Source organism: Coregonus clupeaformis, chromosome 13 (assembly GCF_020615455.1).
Source record: "Coregonus clupeaformis isolate EN_2021a chromosome 13, ASM2061545v1, whole genome shotgun sequence".
Lineage (NCBI taxonomy): Eukaryota > Metazoa > Chordata > Actinopteri > Salmoniformes > Salmonidae > Coregonus > Coregonus clupeaformis.
In genome coordinates, this window is record NC_059204.1 from 37,640,837 (window position 1) to 37,664,702 (window position 23,866).

Consider the following 23,866-nt stretch of genomic DNA (forward strand, 5'->3'; position numbering starts at 1 on the left):
CCCCAAATTAATACATACTATACGAAATGTAACATATCATAGTAAATAGAGCATCTCAGACTTACGTACAGAATAATATGAAATTCTTTGAGACCAGTTTGAGTGTCTGCACACTCAGTCCCCACAGTGGTTGTCTCAGGAGCAGCAGGCTATACTGTGCCTTTTAGTCCTGTGTCTGGGGGAGCAGTAATGGAGGAGGTACACTCTTCGACTGTCCCCATAGGATAACCCTTTTTATTCCAGGTAGAACACTTTTTAGTTCCAGGTAGAACTCTTTTGGGTTCCACATAGAACCCTCTGTGTAAAGGGTTCTACATGGAACTCAAAAGGGTTCTACCTGGAACAAAAAATTGTTATTCAAAGGGTTCTCCTATGGGGACAGCCGAATAACCCTTTCAGGTTCTAGATAGCACCTTTTTTTCTAAGAGTGTAGTGACTGGTTTAAAGCAGGAGAGCAGAAGTGTGAGCTGAACTGAGAGATTTGTTTGAAATGTTTCCACCTGCGTGTTGACACAACCTAACAGCTCATTTCCACTCCGACTGTTCCCCCAAATCATATTAATGAGTAAAGGATTGAGTCAGACATACTAAACAGGGATCCCCCACGGGGTCCTTGTCTTTGCTCTCTGTTTTTAATGCTGGCTGTCACCCTCTGGCTGTCACGCTCTGCAGACATTGAGTCTATTTAACAGCTTTGTTATGCTCGAAATACAGACTACTGTTGTAATTTATAGTAACAGCAATCAGATGCAACAATCAAAGATGCCACACATTATTGGTATTAACACACCTACAGTAGATCTCTAGTTAGGCAAGAGGCAGGAGTTTCGACTAAATATCTAATATGTCTAGGCTTTACCTTAGACCACCTCTGTCTGTCACTATTGCTTTATTGTTGGTCCAGTGTTGTTGAAAGTATATTTTTGCTGTCAAGGTGTTTTTTCAACAGACTCCAGGTTTTGGTGTTATCTGTACTGGACCTCAGGAACATAATCTCAGAGAGGCTGCTGCACCAGTGAGGCAGAGCAGAGTGGGCCTGCGCTCCGACAGGCAGAGGCCTGTTTTATAGCTCCCATTACGGACATGGTTAGCTCAATCCATCATCCACGCCAACTAATGATTGCTACCATACATCCTATGTAGCACAATTCTTTTAAGGACAGGGAAATTGAATCCCATTCATCTTGCTGCGCTGGACTAACAGTGCTTTGACAACTGGTACAGAGGCAATTCTTCTCCCCACTATAACATTAAAGGACCGGCTCTGAAATGGAACTGGGCCTCGTTTCCCAGTTGAGATGTAACTTAAGCATCACGATGATCGTACCAGATGCATCGTTTTTTACGAGCCAACTTTTTAAGAGTGTTTCCCAAACAAGCAAGTAGAGAGAACGTTCACTAAATGCGTCGTTAGACCATGTGTCGATACTGATAGGATCAAAAGAAAAGCAGCGCTGCTCTCGGATCAGCTTTCTCCATTCATATCTTACCTTAACATTAGAATTATTACCACCTATTGCTGCAAATTGTCTATTGAGGCGGCTTGTTATACTTACCCAATAATAATGTAGTAAATCACAGATTGGGCACATCATTGCACACATGTTGTCACACATCATGAAACACATTGAGGCACAAATTACAGACAGTAGCCTAGTCTCAAAGTAGAACTCAATTGATTGAACATGGAATTGATTTAAATATAAATAGGCCCATGTAGACTATGTATCTTTTAATGCAGTCATTTCGGTTTTCATTTGAAGCATAATTTTATCCTTTACTTGTTTGTAAGAATTGCAAAAACTTTAGCAACTTTGTATTTGTAGCAGTGGTGTAAAGTTAAATAAAAATTACTTTACAAATTACTTTAAAGATATACTTAAAGGAAATCGCCACCCAAAGACTATATTTCGGTATTTGTTTCATTACTCCATTGTTGATATAGTCCCAAAAGGTTTTGCTTGTCAGCAATCACGTATTCAAGATATGTGACTTTCAAAATACAGAAATCATCCCTGTATGATGCATTTGCATCATATAATGCAAAATGCCTCATACAGTGATGATTTCTGTATTTTAAACGTTTTCCTTTAAGTTGTTTTTTGGGGTATCTGTACATTACTATTTATATTTTTTACAACTTTTACTTCACTACATTCCTAAATAAAATAGTGTACTTTTTACTCCATACATTTTCCCTGACACCCAAAAGTACTCATTACATTTTGAATGCATAGCAGGACAGGAAAATTTGTCCAATTCACACACTTATCAAGAGAACATCCCTGATCATCCCTACTGCCTCAGATCTGGCGGACTCACTAAACACACATGCTTCATTTGTAAATTAAATTATGTCTGAGTGTTGGAGTGTGCCCCTGGCTATCTGTAAATGTTTTAAAAAATGGTGCTATCTGGTTTGCGTAATATAAGGAATTTGAAATCATTTATATGTTCACTTTTGAAACTTAAGTATATTTTAGCAATTACATTTACTTTTGATACTTAAGTATATTTAAAACCAAATACTTTTAGACTTTTACTCAAGTAGTATTTTAATGGGTTACTTCCATCTTCCTTTAGTAATTTTCTATTAAGGTATTTTTACTTTAACTCAAGTTTGACAATTGGGTACTTTCTCCACCACTGATTTGTAGTCAACTTTATTCTGAAGTTATCTGGGAAACAAGGTCCTGATTTGCAACTCTACTTCTACCCTCTACACCAAACCTACATTTCCCTGCCACAGCTGTGTGTGTAGACGTGCACTTAAAAAAGAAGTAGCAGCACACTGAAACTCTTTAGTCATTGCAAACATGTCACAATCTATTTGCAAATGTGCTTTTAAACTGCACTGAATTGTAGCAGCTGGAGTGGAGTATTTATAACCCAAGTAGTATACTAATGAAAACAGCTCTGCTTGACCCAATTATACCATCTTTTTCATACACAACATTTACTCTGTGTGTGTGTGTGTGTGTGTGTGTGTGTGCTTTGTCAAATCAAATCAAAGTTTATTTGTCACGTGCACAGGATACAGCAGGTGGAAACAGTAAGGTGAAATGCTGACTTGCAAGCTCTTAGCCAACAATGCAGTATTCAATATCAAAGGTAAGAAAATAAGATAAAATACAATCCCGACAAATAAAAACAGACGAGAATGTACGCTATATCCAGGGTCAGTACCAGTACCTTATCAATGTGCAGGGATACTGGTGGTAGTTGAGGTAGATATGTACAAGTAAGCAGGTGTAAAAGTGACTGTCAGCAGGATAAATAATGATGATAATACCGGAGGGGGAGGTTATTGTTTTGGTGGAACTTTCACAAGTATGTGCTACATTTTCACAACTCTTAGTACAAAACTCAAAACAGATAATCAAAAAGGCAGTTGTTTCAAAACCCTAAGAACATTTTCAATTGACTAAGTATAACACACAAAATCATACAGTTACTTTTTCACCAAACTTTTCATATAAAGTAAGTGCCTTTCACAATGCAATGCTCACATTACTTTAGATATGATTCTCTTCTCTTTTGTTAAAATACTTAATCCGACTGTTCTTAATTGATGATCACTTAAACGTTTGGTAAACCTATAGATTTGACATATACAGTGCCAGTCAAAAGTTTGGATACACCTACTCATTCAAGGGTTTTTCTTTATTTTTACTATTTTCTACATTGTAGAATAATAGTGAAGACATCAAACTATGAAATAACACACATGGAATCATGTAGTAACCAAAAAAGTGTTAAACAAACCAAAATATATTTTATACTGTATTTGAGATTCTTCAAATAGCCACCTTTTGCCTTGATGACAGCTTTGCACACTCTTGGCATTCTCTCAACCAGCTTCACATGGAATGCTTTTCCAACAGTCTTGAAGGAGTTCCCACATATGCTGAGCACTTGTTGGCTGCTTTTCCTTCACTCTGTGGTCCAACTCATCCCAAACCATCTCAATTGGGTTGAAGTCGGGTGATTGTGGAGGCCAGGTCATCTGATGCAGCGCTCCATCACTCTACTTCTTGGTCAAATAGCCCTTACACAGCCTGGAGGTGTGTTGGATCATTGTCCTGTTGAAAAACTAATGATAGTCCCACTAAGCGCAAACCAGATGGGATGGCGTATCGCTGCAGAATCCTGTGGTAGACATGCTGGTTAAGTGTGCCTTCAATTCTAAATAAATCACTGACAGTGTCACCAGCTAAGCACCCCCACACCATCTCCTCCATGCTTCATGAAATCATATCAAACCAGTCATCACTGATTAAATCTTAATTCTCTCTCTCTCTCTCTCTCTCTCTCTCTCTCTCTCTCTCTCTCTCTCTCTCTCTCTCTCTCTCTCTCTCTCTCTCTCTCTCTCTCTCTCTCTCTCTCTCTCTCTCTCTCTCTCTCTCTCTCTCTCTCTCTCTCTCTCTCTCTCTCTCTCTCTCTCTCTCTCTCTCTCTCTCTCGCTCTCCGCTCTCTCTCTCTCTCTCTCTCTCTCTCTCTCTCTCTCTCTCTCTCTCTCTCCCTCCATCTAGCCTTCGTGCTAAGCTGTGCCTTCCCTAAGGAGCCAGCCAATGGGGAGGTATCAGTGACTCACCTCCATGCTGGGGGAGAGGCCTACTTCCAGTGTCTGACCGGTTACCAGATGCAAGGCCCTACCATGCTCACCTGTCGCAACGCCACTACACCTTACTGGAGTGGCAAGGAGCCCAAATGCCAGGGTAAGTGCCAACAATACTGCTTCCTTCCTGCCAAACACACACACACACACACACACACACACACACACACGAAATACACACATTAGCTCTTCAACCCCAGGATCCATCCAGCCACTCACTGAGAACCAATGGGGATATGTGACTAGTTTCAGGAAACTAGGTGTATCTCGCGCGTCACTACTTCACAGGAGAGCCATTTGAATTTTTAAAAAAAATGTTTTTATCAAAATGCGTTTTTGGGCAGAAATGCCTTCTGGAAAATGTGAACTTTCATGTGCCTTAATAACAAACTTGTATGCGATCTGTAAATACGAATAAAATTGTTAAATTACGAGCCTAGTTGGTTTAGCCTTGGAAAAAGACAGCAACCTTCCCGCTAGCCATGATTGGCTGAGATAATGAGTGAGCTGGACATGCCGAGAGATGAGTTCGGATTGGTCTGCCATGTAGCAAGCTTCTGTCTATTTGAGCTGGTCAGTATGTGAACGTAATCCTGTCTAACGCGACTTTAAAATATATATATATAGTGTTGCTCTCCACTTTCTGGAGGACCGAGTTTTGTGTCTGGAAGTAGCTAGCAAGCTAGCCAACGTTAACCAGTTAGCTTGGGTGCTTGATTGCTGTTGTTAGGACAGAACGCTAGGATCAATCCTTAAAGAGATGGGTGGGACTAAAGCTTAAGAGGGTGTGAAAGATACTGAATGGGTGTAGACAAAGAAGAGCTCTCCAATACGTGTACCAAAACATTCAAAGGCCATTTTCTCAAAAGTGAGGTTACAAATATCAACTTTCAAAGCAGAATTACTTTCCCATTGTTCCTCAACTGTAGTGTATGATATACCATTTTCTAGCTCTGAGTCTTTACCTTTATCCAATGTAAACTCAATTATTATTATTTTTTTTACATAAGTCCGAATCGAGCCGGTCGGTCACATATATAGTATCCCCTCAGAGAACGCCACAGAGTCTGACAACTGAGGAGAATAACATTTCAGCTGAATGATTAAAGTAATTAAACTCAGTTTAAATGGACTGGGTGTTATTTGTCTCCCACTGACCAGAGGTTAATTGAGGTTTATTGTGTGCTTTTTATGGTAGGCCTATCCAGCCTGCTCTCATAGACTAGATGTAACATAGTACATTTAAATCATAATGATCACAGACAACTTTAGCATTTTAGCTAATTAGTAACTTTGCAACTACTTACTACTTCTTAGCTACTTTGCAACTACTTAACATGTTAGGTAACTCTTCCCCTAACCCTAACCGTAACCCTTTTAGCTAACCCTTCCCCTAACCCTAACCTTAACCCTTTAAACTAAACCCTAACCTTAACCCTAACCCTTAACCCCTAGCCTAGCTAACGTTAGCCGGCTAGCTAACGTTAGCGTTAGCCCCTAGCCAACGTTAGCAACAACAAATTGGAATTTGTAACGTATGTGTTTTTGCTAATTTTTTACAAATTGTTCGTTTTGCAAATTCATAACATATTGTACGAATTGCAATTCGTAACATATTGTATGAATTGCAAATAGTAACAGATCATATGAAATGGATGATGGACATCCACAAATTAATACACACCATACGAAATGTAACATATCATACTAAATGGAGTATCTGCTTTAAGTACAGAATAATACGAAATGTTCTGAGAACAGGTTGGCCTATCAGGTATCTGGTTTACCACTGTGCAACTTGAATTCTCTCACTGTAACACCCATTCCGTTTTCCAGACTTTTTTTTATAGAAATCCAGGATTAGGAGCAATAGTGTCGTGTTATGGCAGTGGTACTTGAGCAACTAACACGTTTTTTCATAAAGAGTGTTTATGTAATTCGATCTCTAAACATATTTGTCATAAGTCGTCATTAGAAAAAATGTGTATGAGACTTTATGGTCGCACACCGATTCATTTGGTTTTGCGTCAAAATTACTCTGTTCCATTCATGGATTTGTTCATTAAAACCTCTTCGATATAACGTCCCCTGTTTAGGGGACCTGCGTGGTTCTGGTACCGATTCCAATTGCCATTTTTGCTTCTAAAGCGATCTGTTGACACCATAGATTGAAATGGTCTGCATTGAGCGGTAGCCCTGATTCTCATAGACACAGTATGCCTCTCCTGACCGTGTGAAGCAGGATGTGAAATCTGTGAAACCCCGTTCAGGCGGTTCTTTTACACCTGCTACGTTTGGTTATTCCAAGCAGAGACATCTCACTGGCACATTTTTTCTGGTCTGGTGGGTAGGGCAAGCGGGGAGGGGACAATGAGTAGACCAGAGCTATCTGTTATTGTGCAGTTTCCCACTTTAAAAAATCCTGCCGTATAAGTGGGTGTTCCCTTTCTCACGTGAGCATGGTAAACTGAATGAGTAAGACCTCATCATTTATCCACTTTGTATCCAAGGATCCAGCCTAAAATAAGGATTTCCTGATGTGGCCAGACATGGAAAGGTTTGGCAATACTTTTGTCTTTCTCCTCGCTCCTACCTGGGCTTGAACCAGGAACCCTCTGCAACGGCCGTGGCTTTTGTGGAGCAATAATAATAATAATAATAATAATAATAATATGCCATTTAGCAGACGCTTTTATCCAAAGCGACTTACAGTCATGCGTGCATACATTTTTGTGTATGGGTGGCCTCTGTAGCTCAGCTGGGTGAGCACAGCACTTGTAACGCCAAGGTAGTGGGTTCGATCCCCGGGACCACCCATACACAAAAATGTATGCACGCATGACTGTAAGTCGCTTTGGATAAAAGCGTCTGCTAAATGGCATATTATTAATATTATTGCTCCACAAAAGCCACGGCCGTTGCAGAGCAAGGGAAACAACTACTTCAAGGTCACAGAGTGAGTGACGTCACCGGTTGAAACGCTACTAGCACGCACCGCTAACTAGCCAGCAATTTCACACTGGTTACACTTGCAGCTGTATAGCCAAATTGCTATAATACATTGAGGCCTGGGTTAAGTCGGCAGTGCTCTGACTTATGTTGCTCTTCGGCCTGTTTATTATTTTGTAAATATTGTAGGTAGGCCTACTTGACGACTATTTATATCCACTGTGAAAATAATAGCCCTCACTGTGACTGCCAACCTCACATTGTGTAAAGCCCATGCCTCCCTGTATACCAGTGATAGATGGTACTTCGGCCTTAGTTGACCTTTTACACCATGTCAGTCTAGCATCCTCATTAAGGCCCAAGGTTGATTGGTTGTGCTGTGAGGCCTGGTTTCGTAGTGTCTGATTACCAGTATGGGGAGAAGGAGCAGTGCTACGGAGACGAGACAGGGCTAAACCAGCCCATTTGGACCTGGCTAGTGGCTAACGCTATAGTAATTAGGAGTGGGCTGCATGACTAACATTCACCTGCTCTGGGATAGCACCATCTCTTCTGCCAGCCCCACTCTCACTCCCTACAGCAGTTCTGCACTGATACTATTCTGCTGCTATGCTCTCCTCACTAGTCCATCATCACACACAGACACACAGTCAGGCACCAGTTCCTGGTGAGATGGCTATTCGCCAGACCACCACACAGCTCCCAGACTCCCAATCATTCTCCCTCGCTTTCAGTACAGGAATGGAAACTTTCTTCCTCCAAACCTCAGGTTCTATGTACTGTGGTATTACTCAGCAAAGAGAGAGCAGAAAACAAACATTGTTATAGAAAGTAAGCCTTTCTACAAAGGGATATTGAAGTTATTTGTGTCCTATCCTTCCCTTCCTCTCTGTCCGTCTTCTCTCTCTTATCAAATCCATCCTCAATGCAGCTTCCTGTGGTGGTATGATAAAAAATGCCACGTTGGGCCGTATCGTCTCTCCTGGATTCCCTGGCAACTACAGCAACAACTTGACGTGCCATTGGGTACTGGAGGCTCCTGAAGGCCACCGGCTTCATGTTCACTTTGAGAAAGTGGCTTTGGCTGAAGATGATGACAGGTAGAGTACACAGAAAGCTGGATGGAAGCATTGTGTGTGTGTGTGTGTGTGTGTGTGTGTGTGTGTGTGTGTGTGTGTGTGTGTGTGTGTGTGTGTGTGTGGGAAGGGGGGAGTTGGTGCGTGCTCAAGTGGTAGGACTTGGAGGCGTCTCTTTTATTTGTTGCTAATTAGTTGCCAGTTGGGCTAGATATGGCATGTTTTACCTCAGGCTGTCAGAATGCGATGCAACACTGGGCAACAACACCTAGCCTAATTGTATGCCTTAAAATCGCTCAAGGATATGCTTGCTAAGGCAACTAAATCCCATATGTGAGTGACTATGAGTCAAACTTTAACGGATTGGAGGATGAAATTGAAACGGCTTTATGTAATTTCAAATAATTAACTGTATTTCCTCATGCAAATTAATTGAGGGACTATAGAGGCCACTCAGACGCGGGGAGCCGGTATTTAATTACATTTTTGTACCATAACTACTGTCTCAAGGCTATGGTAACAAACTGACATTTAATGAAGCCGCTTGCTGCCGAGTTGTGTAGAATCTTATCACAGGGATATTACAGCCACTGATGAAACAATAAGCGCCACTTCAGAACCCCTCACCACTCCCTTTTTATGTTTCTCTTAGTCCTCAATGGCAAGTGTGTCTCATTCCCCTTTCCCCCATTTTATTATGCATGGTTTTTTATTGTGTTTCAGACTCCTTATAAAGAATGGGAACAACATTGACTCCCCTCCGGTGTATGACTCCTACGAGGTGGAGTACCTGCCCAATGAGGGCGTGGTGAGCACAGGCCGTCACCTCTTTGTGGAGTTCACCACAGATGGAACGGTCACCTCTACGGGAGCAGCCATCAGATATGAAGGTTCTTCAAAGAATCAACAGAATACTAGCATTTATTCAACCTATGCTAAGTAATGTCAAATTGAGGTTTGATGGTGACTTATTGTAACAAAAAATCCATGTGTGATTTGTGTCCTGCAGCTTTTGCAAAGGGCACATGCTATGGGCCCTTTGTGAAGTATGGCAACTTCACCAGCAGTGACACGGCCTACAGTGTGGGTGCGGTGGTTGAGTTTGCCTGTGACCCTGGCTACACTCTGGAGCAGGGCTCAGTCATCATTGAGTGTCTGGACGCAGAGAACCCCCAGTGGAATGAGACAGAGCCAGCCTGCAGGGGTGAGTCCTCATCCAATTACAAAGCCAGGCCACATAATTTCATCTGCTCATGTTTGGCAAATTCTCTATCAGCATCTGAGTACAATCTAGGAACCCCAGCCACAATAAACCCAGCTACCCCAGGATCTGATCCTCAATTACTTTTCAATATGTAATGAATTCTAGCTCATGTGTTTCCAGGGCAGGTTTCAGTAGTGCTACAGACTAAAGGCCCCTGTGCAGGCTAGGCTATGCACTGAACCATATGGCCAGTGGCCATCAAAGGCCAGGTTCTCTCTCTCTCTCTCTCTCTCCGCACTGCCCCACACCACACTGCCCATGATCTTATAGCTCTTCAGCAAAGGTAGACATTAAAGGATTCCATTTCTGCTGAGCTATGGTGCTGTATTTTCCAGCGTAAGCCATTTGTAATGGTTCTAGACCACCACTCTTGCTTTTGAGTTGTCAAGGAGCATGGAAAGTCATTACGAATGGTATTCTGTTCAGCAGTGATGCTCTTTCATCGCTGTCTCTTATTTACCCATGTGAATTCACACAGCATTTGAAAGATGTCCCACAGTCCCCAGACCAACAGGAAAACCACAGATTATTTCAGATCATTAGCAGAGCTGGCACTGACAGTTTAGATTTTCAATCACTGATCACTTGTTTTTCCTCTTTGAAGAGGGCTTTACTGTGAGTAGGCCTACATGCTCAACTGGCTTACCTGGTTAAATAAAGGTTAAAAAAAAGTTTAGTTTAGTTTGATGTTGGTGTTTACTTTTATCTTTGTGTGAACTATTTTGGATTATCACAAGAGTGTTGGCCATGAATGTACAGTGGGGAAAAAAAGTATTTAGTCAGCCACCAATTGTGCAAGTTCTCCCACTTAAAAATATGAGAGAGGCCTGTAATTTTCATCATAGGTACACGTCAACTATGACAGACAAAATTAGAAAACAAAATCAAGAAAATCACATTGTAGGATTTTTAATGAATTTATTTGCAAATTATGGTGGAAAATAAGTATTTGGTCAATAACAAAAGTTTCTCAATACTTATATACCCTTTGTTGGCAATGACACAGGTCAAACGTTTTCTGTAAGTCTTCACAAGGTTTTCACACACTGTTGCTGGTATTTTGGCCCATTCCTCCATGAAGATCTCCTCTAGAGCAGTGATGTTTTGGGGCTGTCGCTGGGCAACACAGACTTTCAACTCCCTCCAAAGATGTTCTATGGGGTTGAGATCTGGAGACTGGCTAGGCCACTCCAGGACCTTGAAATGCTTCTTACGAAGCCACTCCTTCGTTGCCCGGGCGGTGTGTTTGGGATCATTGTCATGCTGAAAGACCCAGCCACGTTTCATCTTCAATGCCCTTGCTGATGGAAGGAGGTTTTCACTCAAAATCTCACGATACATGGCCCCATTAATTCTTTCCTTTACACGGATCAGTCGTCCTGGTCCCTTTGCAGAAAAAACAGCCCCAAAGCATGATGTTTCCATCCCCATGCTTCACAGTAGGTATGGTGTTCTTTGGATGCAACTCAGCATTCTTTGTCCTCCAAACACGACGAGTTGAGTTTTTACCAAAAAGTTCTATTTTGGTTTCATCTGACCATATGACATTCTCCCAATCCTCTTCTGGATCATCCAAATGCACTCTAGCAAACTTCAGACGGGCCTGGACATGTACTGGCTTAAGCAGGGGGACACGTCTTGCACTGCAGGATTTGAGTCCCTGGTGGCGCAGTGTGTTACTGATGGTAGGCTTTGTTACTTTGGTCCCAGCTCTCTGCAGGTCATTCACTAGGTCCCCCGTGTGGTTCTGGGATTTTTGCTCACCGTTCTTGTGATCATTTTGACCCCACGGGGTGAGATCTTGCGTGGAGCCCCAGATCGAGGGAGATTATCAGTGGTCTTGTATGTCTTCCATTTCCTAATAATTGCTCCCACAGTTGATTTCTTCAAACCAAGCTGCTTACCTATTGCAGATTCAGTCTTCCCAGCCTGGTGCAGGTCTACAATTTTGTTTCTGGTGTCCTTTGACAGCTCTTTGGTCTTGGCCATAGTGGAGTTTGGAGTGTGACTGTTTGAGGTTGTGGACAGGTGTCTTTTATACTGATAACAAGTTCAAACCGGTGCCATTAATACAGGTAACGAGTGGAGGACAGAGGAGCCTCTTAAAGAAGAAGTTACAGGTCTGTGAGAGCCAGATCTCTTGCTTGTTTGTAGGTGACCAAATACTTATTTTCCACCATAATTTGCAAATAAATTAATTAAAAATCCTACAATGTGATTTTCTGGAGAAAAAAAATCTCAATTTGTCTGTCATAGTTGACGTGAACCTATGATGAAAATTACAGGCCTCTCTCATCTTTTTAAGTGGGAGAACTTGCACAATTGGTGGCTGACTAAATAATTTTTTCCCCCACTGTATGTGTTTCTCAGTATTTGGATTTGACTCTGTGTTTATGTGTGTGTCCCAGCTGTGTGTAGTGGTGAGATTACAGACTCAGCCGGGGTGGTTCTCTCTCCAAACTGGCCCGAGACCTACGACAAGGGCCAGGACTGCATCTGGGGCATCCACGTGGAAGAGGACAAGAGGATCATGCTGGACATCCAAGTGTAAGTGCCAGCTCTCCGCTCCAACAGCAGCCATAGTGGTCACTGCCCAGCTAGCACATATCGTTCTGAGAACCATATGTTTCTTAGAGCTTGGTGAGAGTGTGGTTGTCCTTTGGTTATTTTGCATACAACTTTCTGGGAATGGTGCAGGATAGTTGCTTGTCTTTGGAACATTGTCAGCACATTTAACCCATTGACACGTGCGAACACACAGGTGTGATTATTCTACAGTGGTCCCTGCAACGTACACTCAAACCGGTGTGGTTAGAACACTTATTTAGAACGTCCAGCGTTTGAGCTGGCCACACTGTTTTTACACAGAAACATTTAGCATAAACACAGTCTTTACAATGTTATGTCCTCAACCTGAGCAGTTTATTTTTGGATGCAATATTCAGACATTCACAGAAGTAGCAACAGCATAACACAACTCTCATCCAGACCGGAAAATGTAGGCTGCATTAGTTGTAGCGCATATTTAGCTAACTCTCAGCTGACAGAAACCATAATATGAATGAACTAATAGCAATTACTATTTACAGTTGAAGTCGGAAGTTTACATACACTTAGGTTGGAGTCATTAAAACTTGTTTTTCAACCACTCCACAAATGTCTTGTTAACAAACAATAGTTTTGGCAAGTCGGTTAGGACATCTAATTTGAGCATGACACAAGTATTTTTTCCAACAATTGTTTACAGACAGATTATTTCACTTACAAGTCACTGTATCACAATTCCAGTGGGTCAGAAGTTTACATACACTAAGTTGACTGTGCCTTTAAACAGCTTGGAAAATTCCAGAAAATGATAGGCTAATTGACATCATTTGAGTCAATTGGAAGTGTACCTGTGGATGTATTTCAAGGCCTACCTTCAAACTCAGTGCCTCTTTGGTTGACATCATAGGAAAATCAAAAGAAATCAGCCAAGACCTCAGAAAATTTTTTGTAGACCTCCTCAAGTCTGGTTTGCAACTGCACTTGGGGACAAAGATCGTACTTTTTGGAGAAATATAATCTGGTCTGATGAAACAAAAATAGAACTGTTTGGCCATAATGACCATCGTTATGTTTGGAGGAAAAAAAGGGGGACACTTGCAAGCTGAAGAACACCATCCCAACCGTGAACAACGGGGGTGGCAGCAACATGCCGTAGGGGTGCTTTGCTGCAGGAGGGACTGGTGCACTTCACAAAAGAGATGGCATCATGAGGAAGGAAAATTATGTGGATATATTGAAGCAACATCTCAAGACATCAGTCAGGAAGCTTGGTCGCAAATGGTTCTTCCAACTGGACAATGACCCCGAACATACTTCCAAAGTTATGGCAAAATGGTTTAAGGACAACAAAGTCAAGGTATTGGAGTGGCAAAGCCCTGACCTCAATCCTATAGAACATTTGTGGGCAGATCTGAAAAAGCGTGTGCGAGCAAGGAGGCCTATAAACCTGACTCAGTTACAACAGCTCTGTCAGGAGGAATGGCCCAGAATTCACCCAACTTATTGTGGGAAGCTTGTGGAAGGCTACCCAAAATGTTTGACCCAGGTTAAACAATTTAAAGGCAATGCTACCAAATACTAATTGAGTGTATGTAAACTTCTGACCCACTGGGAACGTGATGAAAGAAATAAAAGCTTAAATAAATCATTCTCTCTACTATTATTCTGACATTTCACATTCTTAAAATAAAGTGGTGATCCAAACTGACCTAAGACAGGGAATCTTTACTAGGATTAAATGTCAGGAATTGTGAAAAACTGAGTTTAGATGTATTTGGCTAAGGTGTATGTAAACTTCCGAATTCAACTATACAATTCATCATATCACGGGTGAGCTCACCAGTGATCGACATAATTGAGTAAAACACTTTCAAAAAATGTAAAAGTAATCCGACGATGGGTAGTTTGTGTGCGCCGCCATGTTTGTTTTCGCGTCAACGAGTGAACCATCCCTTCACATCATTTTGTTATAACATCTTTGGTCTGACAGACGTTTACGTGACAACAGAATGCATTGTATGATGTCAACAAGCATGGCCCCACACATAGCTGTCAATTAGCTTAGCATCAGCTCATCATAATCAGAACAACCTTCAAAAAAGCATTACAATCTATGCAAGAATCGGAATTCATGATTTGTCACCAGAACTTGAAAACGTGAATAAAACAGTAAATACATTATGTTCCACACGTACATACGGTGTGCTACAGTAGAAACGACAACACGATATACAGAAACGAGCTATAATGATAACGCAATAAGGCACTTACTTTGATAGGAACACCCACATTTATTAATTAATTATTATTATTAGTAAGGAAAACAACAATGAAGGCAAACAGGGTATGCGCAAATGTCTGCATACTTGATCTGGGGAAACACTGGGGAAGTGCTTGGGCTCTGTCGAAGATAAACGCTTGCCCGGCTCAGTAATGCCTCAAACGTAAATTGTCCGCAACAGTGAAATGGGCTACTTCTATGTGAATTAATGAGGAGGTGGAACACACCTCAATTCAAACTGTCATTAGAAAATAAAACTTGTTAGAAAATAATTTGAACTTGACAAGTTGAAACATAGCCTATAGATAATTATCAGCTAGCGTGCTTTGGTTTGAGAGCAGCATGCGTTAACTGTCCTATTGCGTAACAATCACATTTTGGAACAGTGAGTGCGTTTTGACGCATAAAAACACTCACGCTGGGGCGACTGTTAGAGATATTTGGAGCTCACACGTGAAAAGGTTAACTTAAGGAACTTGACAAAAAAATATAACATTATTTTCATTGTATTTCATTACTTTAACACAGTGGTCACCAACGTTTTCTGAGTTTCTGTTCACTTTCTGAGTCAAAATACAAGCCGAGATCTACCGCACAGATTTTTTTTAACATGTCATAAAGAACTTAAGCCTATGCAACATTAACCTATTAAAAAAAGTACTGTTGCAGTGAGGTTTGTGCAGTAGGCTATAGGCCCAATATACATTATCACTGCATATTGGCTTTGCTTGAATTGCCCTGCCAATGCATTGTTGTTCAAAACATTAAAGAAATATATATATTTAAAAATTTGAGGTTGGCAATATGATCAGTTGTTGTATTACTTGTGTGGCACAGCTGAGTGAGCATACATTTAAATAATTTGCTTTTTATTTTTATTTTACTGGGCTGCTGGAGCCTGCATCTGATGGTCAGTCTCAGCAGAGGGAGAGAGCAGCAGACTGAGGTCCGCCTCTCAAAGTCCCTCCGTTGAATATTCCTTGATATTAAAAAAGACTTATAAAATGGCTTATAAAAGTCTTGAATACAATGTGTTGACAGTGCTGAGTAAAAACGTAAACATTAACTCACTTATAATAACAGCAGCTCTTTGCTATATTCGTTGACAGTCTCTCTCTAGTCATGGTTTTAAAACACTTGAAATCTCACAGTATGAACTTTATTTTATGCCTGCTACGCTACTGCAGACACGGTAATCTGAGCCATCAGATTAGCCAGCGGTAGGCCTATATAGTTTGTACCTTCAGACACATGAAATGGTTCAAAATGGGAACACTTTGCCTACCCGGCGTGCAGGGCAGCTAAATCGGTTGCAACTACTGCCAACAGTGCGAGATTAATAAAAAAGAAATAGGAACACAAGGCTTAATCATTGTTTTTTTTACAAAAATGTTTGGCAATCGACTAGGAATACCTTGGAGATCGACCAGTTGATTGCGATCCACCAGTTGGTGACCACTACTTTAACAGAACGTTTCCTAAAAGTTCAGTCATGGTTAAATTTAATTTACATGTTCTAGGAACATTCTCCAACTGGTTTGAAATTGGGAATGTTCTCAAATACTTCAGAGAACATTAAGAAACAACTTTGTTCTGTGGGAATTTCAGTACATCAGCACAACGTTTCCTACAGGTTTCATCATGGTTCTATTTCAAGTCATGTTCTCAAATTGTTCCGAAAACATTAAGAAAACTTTCCATAAAAACCACAAGAAAACTTTAGTAATGTTCAGAAAATGTTCTAAGAATGTTATTTAAAAACAAATACATTCCATTCTCAGCATCAACAAAACTCTCTCTATTTTTGGTTCTCAGACCGTTAATAAAACCTCCCAGGAAACCTTTAAAGGAACCGGAGTAAAATGTTCTCAGAATCTCCCTGCAACATAAAAAGAAACATTCACACAACAGGTGAAATTTCCACTTCCGTTTTTCAGAACATTTAAAAAACGTTCTGTTTTACCGGTCAGGAAAGTAATGGCTTCGTTCCCAGATCCAATGTGAAACCAAATATGTACATTCCCACAACTTCCAAAGAACCAAATGTGCTAGCTGGGTGCAGTTCAAGCCAACCTTATGTCATTTAAGGTCACAACTTGCTTTTCTTCTTTTATGAAAAATGTAAAGAGTAGATAGATCAATTTCAAGTCCTGCTGCATAGGTGGATAGTCTTTTTCACTCACACACAAACACGCACACACCCATGGACACATACTCAAACACAGGCAAAAGGTTGCTGCAAGTTCACAAGGTGAAATCTCAGATTGTAGAACTATCCTTAAGGGAGAGCATTGCGAGTGATGTTGTAGTCAGAAATTAAATCAATGTTTTCGTCCAGTCTACTGAATATTCAGCAAAGCTTCCAGCACACTCTCTGACCAGATTAGCCAGTAAACCTCCATGCTCTCCCTTTCCCTGGTGTCTGTCTCAGAGTTGTCTTTGAAATGAATATGCTCTGGCAGTGAGACCACTCTGAGCCACTTACCCAGCCCTCTCAACAATGTTAATTCACGACTTAAACACACACACACACACACACACACACACACACACACACACACACACACACACACACACACACACACACACACACACACACACACACACACACACACACACACACGCAGCACTTTCAATAGGCCTGGGCCCCTCCAATAGTCTCTGGTGCTCTGTACATCTTCCTCTGCTGTCTCTTCAGAGCATTCTGCCAAGGGGATGGACCAGTTTAGTTGGACTTGATCAGAGAGCCTGTCTCACTCATCTTCCAGAAGGGAGTCTCACACGGCCTCAATGTTTATACTGTATACACTGTATGTGTGTGCACGTGCATGTGTAATGTTTACTCTTTGGCAGTCGAACAGGTTCATATGGGTTTCATACGCTAGCTTCACACTCTGGTTGTTTCAACTAAATATCATTAAATAACTGGTTCCACAGCCTTTTTCTTTTGTTTACTCAACTTTTCGGTCAAAATGTTACATGAACTTAACATTTTTTGTTGGACCCAACATGAGAAAACATACTGTAGGTAAAAATTCAGTCAACTTAAAATGATGTTTTTGCTCAATTTGTCTCATATGTTAATTCAACTAGAAATTATTATTTTGGCATCTTACCTAAAAAGAAAGGCTGTGGAACTAGTTACACACACAGTGTTTTTAACATACATATTTGGCACACATACATACCCTCAAGCCATTAGACTGCTGAACAGTTAATCAAATGGCTACCCAGACTATTTACATTGACCCCCTTTATTATAGATTTGTGTATCTTTTTTTGCACTGACTCTCTTGCACTGGGTCTATGCATACTCACTAGACTCTACCCATACACTCACATACTACACTTACACTCCAACACACACACGTGCACACACACACACACGCACACACACACTACATACGCTCACACACACAAAACACACACACACACACATGCATATTGATGCCACACAAACACACACTCACACATCGACACACTTTACATATGCTGCTGCTACTCTGTTTATTATATATCCTGATTGTGGCGTAGCAGGAAGATCAGCATGCCATGAACCATGAGGTTGTGAGTTAAAATGCCAGGTAAGGACCTGTTGAATAATAACTACTGTATATATGAACATGCACAGTCAACGTGTGTCAAATATTTAAGTTGAAAACATTGTATGTTAAAAGCACTGTGTGTGTAACTAGTTCCACAGCGTTTTTTTTAGGTAAGATGCCAAAATAATAATTTCCAGTTGAATTAACATATGAGACAAATTGAGCAAAAACATCACTTTTGACGACATTTTCTCATGTTGGAGCTAAGTTTGGGCCAACTAAAAATGTTAAGTCCCGGTTACACTGACTGAAAAGTTGAGTTAACCAAAAAAAGGCTGTCGAACCAATTACTTCATAAAAATGAGTTGAAACAACTAGATTTGTGTTTGTATTTTTATTTTTTACAGTGCATGCTGTACATAGAGTATATAGCAGTTTAACTCCCATGAGATTACATACTGTACATATTTATTCTCATCAGATGTGAAGTATGTTTTTGCCTGAAGCAGTAGCAGAGGCAGAAGCTTTGAAAGGTTAACATTAAGCATGGAGGAATACTAGTCAAGTCCCTACTCAAACACAGTGAGGGGCTGCTGCAGTGCCTGCCTGCCGTCAGCAGATTACTCATGAAGATATACAGTCATTTGCTGTCCCGATTGATATCTGCTCGTTTGTTATCATCTGCCTATCCATTGTTCCATCATTATGTTATTTCATTAGGGTAATAGATTACATGTCACTCCCAATGTTGGCTGAGAACAGGAACAAGTAAAAGACGTCCCGCTATGACCTCCGCACAGTCATCAAACGAGCAAAAGGAAAATATAGGAATAAGGTGGAATCATACTACACAGACTTCGACGCCTGCCGCATGTGGCAGAGGCTACAGTCCATTACGGATTACAAAGGAATATCCAGCCATGATCTGCCCCACGATGCCTTTCTACCAGACGAACTCAATGCATTTTATGCATGCTTCGACAATAACAACACCGTACCGTGCGTGAGGGCCCTCACCGACCCAGAGGACTGGATGATCTCGCTCTCCGAGGCCGATGTGAGTAAGGTCTTTAATGAGGTCAACATCTGCAAGGCCGTGGGGCCGGACAGTATTCCAGGGCGCGTTCTCAGAAAACGCACAGATCAGCTGAAAGGCAAATTCACAGTCATTTTCAACCTCTCCTTGTCCCAGTCTGTAATCCCAAAGTCTTAAAATGACTACCATCACTTCTGTTCCTAAGAACTCTAAGGCTTCATGCCACAATGACTACTGCCCTGTAGCACTCACATCTGTAATCATGAAGTGCTTTGAAAGGCTGGTGATGGCACACATCAACTCCATCATCCCAGACACCCTAGACCCACTCCACTTTGCATACCGCCCCAACAGATCCATAGACAATGCAATCTCAATTGCACTCCACACTGCCCTCACCCACCTAGCTAAGAGGAATACTTATATGAGAATGCTGTTCATTGACTATAGCTCAGCGTTCAACACCACTGTGTTGAACACCTCCCTTTGCAACTGGATCCTGGACTTCCTGATGGGCCGACCCCAGATGGTGAGGGTAGGTAACATCACCGCTGCCACACTGACCCTCAACACGGGGACCCCACAGGGGTATGTGCTTGTTCCCCCCCCGTGCTCCCTGTTCACCCAAGACTGTATATCCATGTACGACTCCATCATCAAGTTTGCTGACGACACAACAGTGGTAGGTCTGATCACCGGTGACGATGAGACAGCCTACAGGGAGGAGGTCAGAGACCTGGCAGTGTAGTGCTGGGACAACAACCGCTCCCTCAACGTCAGTAAGACCAATGAGCTGATCGTGGACTACAGGAAATGGAGGGGCGAGCACATCCCCATCCACATCGGCGGGGCTGCAGTGGAGCGGGTCGACAACTTCAAGTTCCTCGGTGTCCAAATCACTAAGGACTTAAAATGGTCCACTCACACGTGTACATTCGTGAAGAAGTAGCGACAGTGCCTCTTCTCCCTCAGGCAGTTGAAAAGGTTTGGCACCATTGAGAGCATCTTGACTGGCTGCATCACTGCTTGGTATGGCAACAGCATCACCGGCTACAGAGGGTGGTGCCGATAGCCCAGTACATCACTGGGTCCAAGCTCCCTGCCATCCAGGACCTCTATATCAGGCGGTATGAAAGGAAGGCTCGAAAAATCGTTAAAGATTCCAGCCACCCAAGCCATAGACAGTTCTCTCTGCTTACGCACGGCAAGCGGTACCGGTGCATTGTCTGACACCAACAGGCTCCTGAACAGCTTCTATCCCCAAGCCATAAGACGGCTAAATAGCTAACAGATTGGCTACACGGACTATCTGAGTTGACCCTTGTATTTTATTTGTTTTAAATTGCGCTGTCTCCATGCACACTCACATGACTCTACACACTCACGCACACTGACACTCAAACACACACATAACATGCACACACACTCACATACAATCATAATTTATGCTCCTGCTACTTCGTTTATATTATATCCTGATGCCTAGTCACCTAACCCCTATACATACTCTATATGTTGGAACATTGCTGCGGGGACTTGCTTCCATTCAGCCACATGCGCATTAGTGAGGTCGGGCACTGATGTTGGGTGATTAGGCCTGGCTCGCAGTTGGCATTCCAATTCATCTTTGCAGGCCAGTCAAGTTCTTCCACACCAATCTCGAAAAACCATTTCTGTATGGACCTCGCTTTGTGGCACGGGGGTATTGTCATGCTGAAACAGGAAAGGCCTTTTCCCAAACTGTTGCCACAAAGTTGGAAGCACAGAATCATATAGAATGTCATTGAATGCTGTAGAGTTAAGATTTCCCTTCACTGGAACTAAGGGGCCTAGCCCGAACCATGAAAAACAGCCCCAGACCATTATTCCTTCTCCACCAAACTTTACAGTTGGCACTATGCTTTGGGGCAGGTAGCGTTCTCCTGGCAAACCCAGATTCATCTGTCGCACTACCAGATGGTGAAGCGTGATTCATCACTCCAGAGAACACATTTCCACTGCTCCAGAGTCCAATGGCGTCAAGCTTTACACCACTCCAGCCGACGCTTGGCATTGCGCATGGTGATCTTAGGCTTGTGTGTGGCTACTCGGCCATGGAAATCCATTTCATGAAGCTCCCAATGAACAGTTATTGTTTTGATGTTGCTTCCAGAGGCAGTTTGGAACTCGGTAGTGAGTGTTGCAACCGAGGACCGACGATTTTTACACGCTACGTGCTTCAGCACTCGGCGGTCCTGTTCTGTGAGCTTTGATTTTATTAGTGCTAAATGTATATTGATTACTGCATTGTTGGGTTTAGAGCTTGCAACAAAGGCATTTCACTGTACTTGTGCATGTGACATTAAAACTTGAAACTTGATTAAACTACATATTCTTATTTAGTGAGTCAAAATTGTATTGAAAGATGTTGAAAACTGGTTAAAAGACAGAACACTGGTCCCTGAGGTTTCCAGAGAGAGAGAGAGAGAGAGAGAGAGAGAGAGAGAGAGAGAGAGAGAGAGAGAGAGAGAGAGAGAGAGAGAGAGAGAGAGAGAGAGAGAGAGAGAGAGAGCAGATGGAAGGACCGTTGCCTCCTCCTCTCAGGATCAGTCTTACCCAGCATCCTCCCTGTTGGGCAGACTGAACCTCACGTCCCTCACAGCCCTTCACAGAACCCAAACTCTCCAATTTGTCAACTGGCATATGGAACATTATCAGTGAGGCACATCAAATGAGAGCCACAGATGGAAGGGAATGATAGCGGCAGGGTGTGCCAATGACACACAGGGGTTTAATTGAGGTGCTTGGGGTTTAAATCACATTTCAGATACTTTAGTTAGGGGTCAATACTACTCGTGAGCACCTCAAACAGTAGAATAGCAACTGATGCATCTGAAAACATTTGATGGCTTCTGGCTAAGATACTGTTTTAGAGCATTGAGAAAATTCACAAATTATTTTGTTTGAATAAGGCTGTGAGAATCTTTACAGAGAGTTTACTGACTGATTAAGTTCTCTGGGGCTTGAATATCAGTATCATTCTTAGCCACATAAGCTTCCATTAAATTGATCCTGCCCTATGAAACTCCAGCTAAGCTCCAACCTGGTCAGGCATAGCCTGCATGGCAGAAAACCACTGCTTTCCTGACCCTGAAGACCCCACCGTCACACTGTTGGCCATTTATCTGAAATGAGTCCGCTGCTCTTGTCTCGTTCGGGGAGTCCCAGTGCGCTCACTGTCTTAGAGAGACAGAGGAAGAGAGGGAGAGAGAGAGAAAAAGGGGGTGGGGAGAAAGAGAGCGTGTGTAAGTGAGTGTGGGCACCTGTGTGTGTAGCAGGAAGGGAGAGGCCTCATTATAAGGGTGGTCACACACTTTTCCCCGTTAATGAGAATGCTTTCACTCCACTATTATCATTCATCACTGGGCCTGTGCTCGCAATTATTGAGGAACAGTGTGCATAATGAGGACTGATTAATTAATTTAGGCCAAACTAGGAGGGCTGGCTCACTGCTCATTAAGACAGCACACTTGGGGCACAGACGGGCGGGCGGCAGCACAGGTGACAGTCATGCACACCTGCCTGTGACTCACACCGCCGGGTACAGGATGGCATGTCTAGGTTAGAGGCCAGGTGAAGATGTAAGTGTTGTACCAACCTCCATACATACTGCATCTAGCTACCTTATGTCACTCTGTCAAACACTTGGTTTATCTCTTCCAATTAGATATTCTGTATTGGCTCTGATATGCAGGAACAGTTTTTTAAAGTTGTAAGACACAGAGTGGTTCTCTCTCTCTGGAAACAGTAACAGAAGCAGAACTCTGGCTCTCAGGGCACCTTGGGTCCAAAGAGTCCTTTAGTGGAGGCTCTGGAAATTACATGTTTAATACTGACTACAATAACTGGCTTATATATTAGTTTTGCAACTGTCAGTGCAATAGGTTATAGTCATCATAAATAGATGTATCTAGGCTGATTGTGGGAAAAGGAAGAAGAAAGGAAGAATGTCTCCTCACCTCTTCTCCCTTCCCCTCTTCCCTCCATTCCCCTCTTCCTCTCCAGGCTGGCAGGGTGCCCGTGCACAGGGCAGTGTGGTGTGAGCGATGCCCCCTGGGGCACAGGGATTTGGCAGGATTGTCATTAATAAGGCATTTTTCGCTCCCTAGCCCGGGCATCAAGCCAAAGCCTTGGCCTTTAAAAACCAATACTTAACTTTCTAATTAAAAAGAGAAAGCTAAACGAACGGGAAAACCTAATTCTGTTTAATTGTTTCGAAATAACTAAAGTCCTGGGAAAGCCGGGGTGAGAGTAAAGAGATTGAATTGTGCTGTGTCAACCTACCATCTCAGAAGTGTTCACCGTGTCCGGAACATCCAAGGAGGCTCTGCCAAGCCATGACCGGTTTCTCCATTAAATCTGAGAGAGGAACTAACAATGGAACGGGTGCATACTGGTTCTCTGCTCAGAAAGTGTCCCAGTCTCTCAGCCCAGTCCTCTAGAGCCAGCGTGCAATGGGGCCAGTGCAGCACACAGCCTTCCATGGTCTCACATGACTGGACACTTCCACT

General features: G+C 42.3%; 1 protein-coding gene across 7 annotated transcripts in view; it reads left to right on the top strand.

The window, feature by feature from the left end:
- Nucleotides 1-23,866, top strand: part of LOC121579908 (seizure protein 6 homolog) — a 210,398-nt gene that overhangs the window by 173,530 nt on the left and 13,002 nt on the right. For all 7 annotated transcript variants that reach the window (XM_041894885.2, XM_041894882.2, XM_041894883.2 and 4 more), the window contains exons 5-9: nucleotides 4,533-4,718; nucleotides 8,499-8,667; nucleotides 9,367-9,533; nucleotides 9,653-9,847; nucleotides 12,316-12,454. In XM_041894885.2, the coding sequence (XP_041750819.1) occupies nucleotides 4,533-4,718; nucleotides 8,499-8,667; nucleotides 9,367-9,533; nucleotides 9,653-9,847; nucleotides 12,316-12,454 (856 nt within the window). The remainder of the gene's footprint in view (nucleotides 1-4,532; nucleotides 4,719-8,498; nucleotides 8,668-9,366; nucleotides 9,534-9,652; nucleotides 9,848-12,315; nucleotides 12,455-23,866) is intronic.